Below are 6,029 nucleotides of genomic sequence, written 5' to 3'. Positions count from 1 at the left end.
TGTATCACTTGACCCTTTCTCTTCTTATTTCCTCCCAGTTCAAAATGCTTACATCTCTTAATAGCTAGCATTCTCTTAGATCTGCAGTTGGGCTCCACACACTCAAGCCTCAGCACAATCTTCTTTGTAGTTTTAGCCTTTTGCCAGAAAATCGGCTTAGTCTGCCCACCATAGCCACTCTGCTTCCTGTCATAATGCCGCTTTCCCTGGGCATAGAGTCCTTGCCCTTCTTGTACTGTGTCACTTTGTGGGGCTGGTGCTTGCCACACTTCTTACAGAAAGTCGGCAGGTTTTAGGAACGTTCACCATGTTTGCGTGAGTGCTATTGGCAATGAAAAGCACAACTTCAAATTCTTGTGCTCAAGTGATCCTCTTGCCTCAGCCTCCTGAGTAGCTGGGACTACAGGTGCCTGCCACAATACCTGCCTAATTTCTTATTGATGGGGTCTTGCTCTTGCTCAGGCTGGTCTCGAACTTGTGAGCTCAAGAAATCCACCCACCTTGGCCTCCCAGAGTGCTGGGATCACAGGCATGGGCCACCACACCCAGCCCACCACAAGAAATGTTAAACATTCATTTAAGAGGATACAACCAACAGATCCTATTGGACGTGAATAACAAATGGGAGGAAATGGAAGATCTATTTAATTTAAATGTCAGTGAGGAATGGTCAGGAAAAGGAGGTGGGTGTTATTAAATGATACTAGAAACACTTTCAGTTAATTCATTTATACTTTCTCAGGTTCCTTATATCCCCTTTTTACACTAAAAGTGACTCTATTCTTTATTCCTCCACTTAACTGGCCTGTAATCTATCTGACAGCAATAATGAAAAGTGCCAAACAAGTGAGCCCTTGTTATTAATAACAATATTTGTAAAACATTCACTATGTGTCTATCACTCTGTTTAAGACCAACAAGGAGACAAAATTGACTTTTTTTTTTTGAGACAGTCTCACTCTGTTGCCCAGGTTAGAGTACCATGGCATCAGCCCAGCTCACAGTATCCTCAAACTCCTGAGTTTAAGTGATCCTCCTGCCTCAGCCTCCTAAGTAGATACAACTACAGAAAATTTACTTTTCTTTCTTTCTTTTTTTTTTTTGAGACAAAGCCTCAAGCCGTCGCCCTGTGTCACAGCATCACAGCTCACAGCAACCTCCAACTCCTGGGCTTAAGCCATTCTCCTACCTCTGCCTCCCAAGTAGCTGGGACTACAGGTACCTGCCACAATGCCTGGCTATTTTTTGGTTGCAGTCATCCTTGTTTGGCGGGCCCAGGCTGGATTTGAACCCTCCAGCTTAAGTGTATGTGGCTGGCGCCTTAGCCACTTGAGCCATAGGCACCAAGCCAGAAAATTTACTTTTCAATAACATGATTGTTTTTAGCATACAGGCATACATAATGACAGTAGCTCCAAATTTATTGACTTGGTTGCCACCCTTGTTAGCCTCATTTGTACTCCACAATACTTCTCATGTGTGATGGTACATATCAAGTCTACACACAGGACAGAACCTGGTTGCTCCACAGGCTTAGGGAAGTAATACCATGACACACCTCGAACCCATCTGCTGCATCACTGTGCCATGGCATACCATTCAGGAAGGAAACTTTGCTTATATGTTACCACTCAAATGGGGCCAAATCTGGGTCTGCATCTCCAATCTATCGTTCCATCAGGCAGCTACTTAAGACCACTCAGCAGTGGGAAACCTGGAGGCCTTAAGAAAATTGTAGCCTTCCTGGTCCGTAAGTTTGGCCTTTTGATTGAATCAAAATTTTATAGAACAAATCCTTCTATTAAAAGGGTGTAACAAAGAAAAAATAAGTTTTTTTCCCCTCTTTTGGTGCTTAAAAAAGAACAATCTTGAAATCAGAAGGCTACACGTTCCCCACCGGCCAATTGCCATTATCTTGCTACCACTTTCTGCATCTGTCTATCCAAAGTATGGTAAGTATCTGTCTATCTGTCCATCCAAAGTATGACAAAAAAATTAGAGGAGACAGGTTCTAAGTATTGGGCATATAAATAAGAAATGAGAGCCTCAGCACCCATAGCACAGTGGTTACAGCGCCAGCCACATGTACTAAAGCTGGCGGGCTCTAAACCCAGCCTGGGCCACCTAAATAACAACAACTGCAACAAAGAAAATAGCTGGGCATTGTGGTGGGCGCCTGTAGTCCCAGCTACTTGGGAGGCTGAGGCAAAAGAATTACTTAAGCCCAAGAGTTTGAGGTTGCTGTGAGCTGTAAAGCCACAGCACTCTATAGAGGGTGACATAGTGAGACTCTGTCTCAAAAAAAAGAAGAAATGAGAAACAGACTGGCCAGGCATGGTAGCTCCTGCCAGTAATCCTCGCACTCTGGGAGGTGAGTGTATGTACACACATCTGTATACTGATGGGAACTACATTACTATAAGATGTATTTATTTAATGTATTTAATAGATATTTTGATTGTTATACAATTCCTTTTTTATTTTTAATTCCTTTTTATATTAATCCCAAAATATGCTTCCTGGTAGTTTGTGCCTAGCTCTAGTCAGCTATTTGTATGGAAAAAATTTCTATCTGATAAAAATATGTATTTGTTAAGAAACTTATAATAAATGGCCTCAATTTTCTGTTTTTCAAACTAAACACCCATATTTCTAGTCACTTCACTTTCCCCTGTACAGCCAATTAAGTTTTTCATGTCTACTTTAAAATGTGGACCCTGTAAATGAACACAGATTTTCAGCTGTGGTACAAAAGGCAGTAAATGGTAAATAGCATTTTTTTTGAGAGACAGAGTCTCACTTTATTGCCCTCCGTAGAGTGCCATGGCAGCGTCATACAGCTCACAGCAACCTCCAACTCCCGGGCTTAGGTGATTCTCTTGCCTCAGCCTCCCAAGTAGCTGGGACTACAGGCATTCACCACAATGCCCAGGCTACTTTTTTTTGTTGTGGTTTGGATGGGGCTGGATATGAACCCGCCACCCTCGGTATATGGGACTGGCACCCTACTCATTGAGCCACAGGCACCGCCCAAAAGCATTTTTTTTTTTTTTAAAGACAGAGTCTCACTTTGTTGCCCTGAGTAGAGTGCTCTGGCGTCATAGCTCACAGTAACCCCAGTCTTGTGGGTTTAAGTGATCCTCCTGCCTCAGCCTTCTGAATAGCTGGACTGTAGGCACCCACCACAACACCCAACTAGTTTTTCTGTTTTTAGTAGAGCTGGAGTCTTGCTCTTACTCAGGCTGGTCTCAAACTACTAAACTCAAGGAATCCACCTGCCTTGGCCACCTGGAGTGCTAGGATTTTCTTTTTGAAACAGAGCCTCAAGCTTTCCCCCTGGGTAGAGTATTATGGCATCACAGCTCACAGCAACCTCCAACTCCTGGGCTCAAGCGATTCTCCTGCCTCAGCCTCTCAAGTAGCTGGGACCACAGGTGCCCGCCACAACACCTGGCTATTTTTTGATTGCAGCCATCATTGTTGTTTGGTGGGCCCAGACTCGATTCGAACCTGCCACCTTAGGTGTATGTGGCTGGTGCCTTAGCCACTTGAGCTACAGGTGCCAAGCCTAGGAGGGCTAGGATTACAGGCATTAGCCACAATGCCTTGCCTCATATGTGGCCAATTTAAATACCCCAAATATATTTCACCTGAACTGCTGGTGAACCATTTTACTCTGACAAATTTTGAAGAGCACATGAGAAAGTTCATGGTTAATCTGGACTACTTTTAAAAATAAAGATGTGTAAGTGATAGCAATCAACAAAGCCTACTAAGCCAACGTTCTGGACCCACTAAATAATGAGTTTTAGGCTGAACACATGTGCGACATACCTCTTTAATAAAATATTTGGTTTTCCAGGGTGTGCCTGTTTCAGTACGATGCCTTTCTTCAGTCCTCTGGCGTTCTTCCAGGGTACGTTTATGCTCTGTGGCCTTATCAATTTCAGATTCCCTTAGAGAGTCCGTCACATTTTTCCATAATCGCCTGAATTCCAAAAACCAAGTATTTTATTAGCTTTCTTTAAAAGATAACTATATAGAATTGACATATTTAAAATTATAGCAAGCTTTACAAATTTTATTTCCTAAATCAGAACAGTGTATCATTTTATGCCTATAAATCCTAAGAATGCTAATGCTATGCTGGAGATATTTTATCTCCCAGATTCTATTTGCTTCTGCGTCTTTCTAAACTGAAAGTAATTCGTATCTTTCCATGTTACACAAGCAATATTTTTATTTTTAGGAAACCAAGGAGTTAACAGGTAAAAAAGAGATATCAGTTTTTCAAAGGTTGAAATGTGAGGCCAACTGTGCTTCTAAACATGAAGAAATAATAGGAACCAGTTTACTCTCCTGCCTTTATCAATTAGGAAACCAGAAAAAATATAATAAAACACTGGGACAGTGCCTGTGGCTGAAAGGAGTAGGGCACCGGCCCCATATACCAGAGGTGGCAGGTTCAAACCCGGCTCAGGCCAAAAACTGCAAAAAAAACCAAACCATACATATATATATTATATATATATAATAAAACAAAGATTTTCAAATATTGAACAAAAGGCAATGCACAACAATCATACTTGAACGAGGAAACAAATGAGAAGAGTTCTATGCGTGCTCTAACTCACTGCCTAGACAGCAACACAGGACAGTGAGAGAGGGGGAAGCTTAACTAAACTCAAGCAAAAGAAAACTGCCAAGGTAATTCTTTGGAACAAATAGTTTGTTGGACAACTGGATATGCACATGCAAAAAGATAAACTAAGATACTTGCCTCACACCATACACAGAAATTATCTCAAAATGGATCATAAACTTAACCGTAAGAGCTAAAACAATAAAAGTTTTAGAAGATACAGGAGAAAATCTTTGAGACCATGGGTTAGGCAAAGATTTCTTAGATATAATACCAAAAACCATAATCCATAAAAAGAAATTGATAATCCCACCTCATCAAAATTAAAAACTTTTATAATATAAAAAACACCATTAAGAAAATGAAAAGAGATGCAACAGACTAGGGGAAATATTTGCAAAACACATACCTAACAGGCTTAGTGCCTGTAGCACAGTGGTTATGGCGCCAGCCACGTACATCAAGGCTGGCGAGTTTACTGGCGGGTTCAAACCTGGCCTGGGCCAGCTGAACAACAATGATCATTGCAACAAAAAAATAGCCTGGCATTGTAGCGGGGGCCTGTAGTCCCAGTTATTTGGGAGGCTGAGGCAGGAGAATCACTTAAGCCCAGGAGGTTGCTATAAGCTGTGATGCCACCAAAGATGACATAGTGAGACTCTGTTTCAAAAAAAAAAACAACAAAAACCCACATGCCTAATAAAAGATTTGTGTACAGAATTTACAAAGAACATCTATTATATAAACCATTAAGACATAGAATGTAGGCTGGATGTGGTGGCTCATGCCTATAATCCTAGCACTCTACTCTGGAAGGCCAAGTGGGTGGATCCCATGAGCTTACAGGTTCAAGACCAGCCTGAGCCAGAGTTAGACATAATCTCTAAAAATAGCCAGGAGTTGGGTGGTGCCTGTGGCTCAGTGAGTAGAGGACCCAGTGACTTAGCCAAGGTCACAAGTTAGTGAAAAGGTTTAGATTAAGACACAGAACATCTGACTCTTTCCTATAAGCTTGGAAGGAAATATGGGTATATGCCCCATATACCGAAGGTGGCGGGTTCAAACCCGGCCCCGGGCAAACTGCAACAAAAATATAGCCAGGCATTGTGGCAGGCACCTGTAGTCCCAGTTACTCTGGCAACTAGGGTAAGAGAATCACATAAGCCCAGGAGTTGGAAGTTGCTGTGAGCTGTGTGATGCCACAGCACTCTACCTAGGGTGATAGAGTGAGACTCTGTCTCTCCAAAAAAAAAAAAGCCAGGAGTTGTGGCGGGAACCTATAGTTCCAGCTACTTGGGAGGCTAAGGCAAAAGAATTGCTTGAGCCCTAGAGTTTGAAGTTGCTGTGAGCTATGATGCCATATCACTCTACCAGCGGCAATAAAGTG

At 42.2% G+C, this 6,029-nt stretch overlaps 1 protein-coding gene and 1 pseudogene across 2 annotated transcripts in view; both read right to left on the bottom strand.

Moving 5' to 3' along the window:
* Positions 1–6,029, bottom strand: part of OSBPL11 (oxysterol binding protein like 11) — a 104,656-nt gene that overhangs the window by 4,638 nt on the left and 93,989 nt on the right. Inside the window, exon 11 of the mRNA XM_003795101.3 lies at positions 3,835–3,988. Within this exon, the coding sequence (XP_003795149.1) occupies positions 3,835–3,988 (154 nt within the window). The remainder of the gene's footprint in view (positions 1–3,834; positions 3,989–6,029) is intronic.
* LOC105887459 lies at positions 6–312 on the bottom strand (annotated as a pseudogene). Its single transcript, XR_001161502.2, has one exon. The product of XR_001161502.2 is annotated as a 60S ribosomal protein L36a-like (transcript).

This window comes from Otolemur garnettii, unplaced genomic scaffold, assembly GCF_000181295.1.
Source record: "Otolemur garnettii isolate 467f Iridium unplaced genomic scaffold, OtoGar3 scaffold00089, whole genome shotgun sequence".
Taxonomy (NCBI): domain Eukaryota; kingdom Metazoa; phylum Chordata; class Mammalia; order Primates; family Galagidae; genus Otolemur; species Otolemur garnettii.
This window is presented reverse-complemented; position numbering and strand designations above follow the sequence as displayed.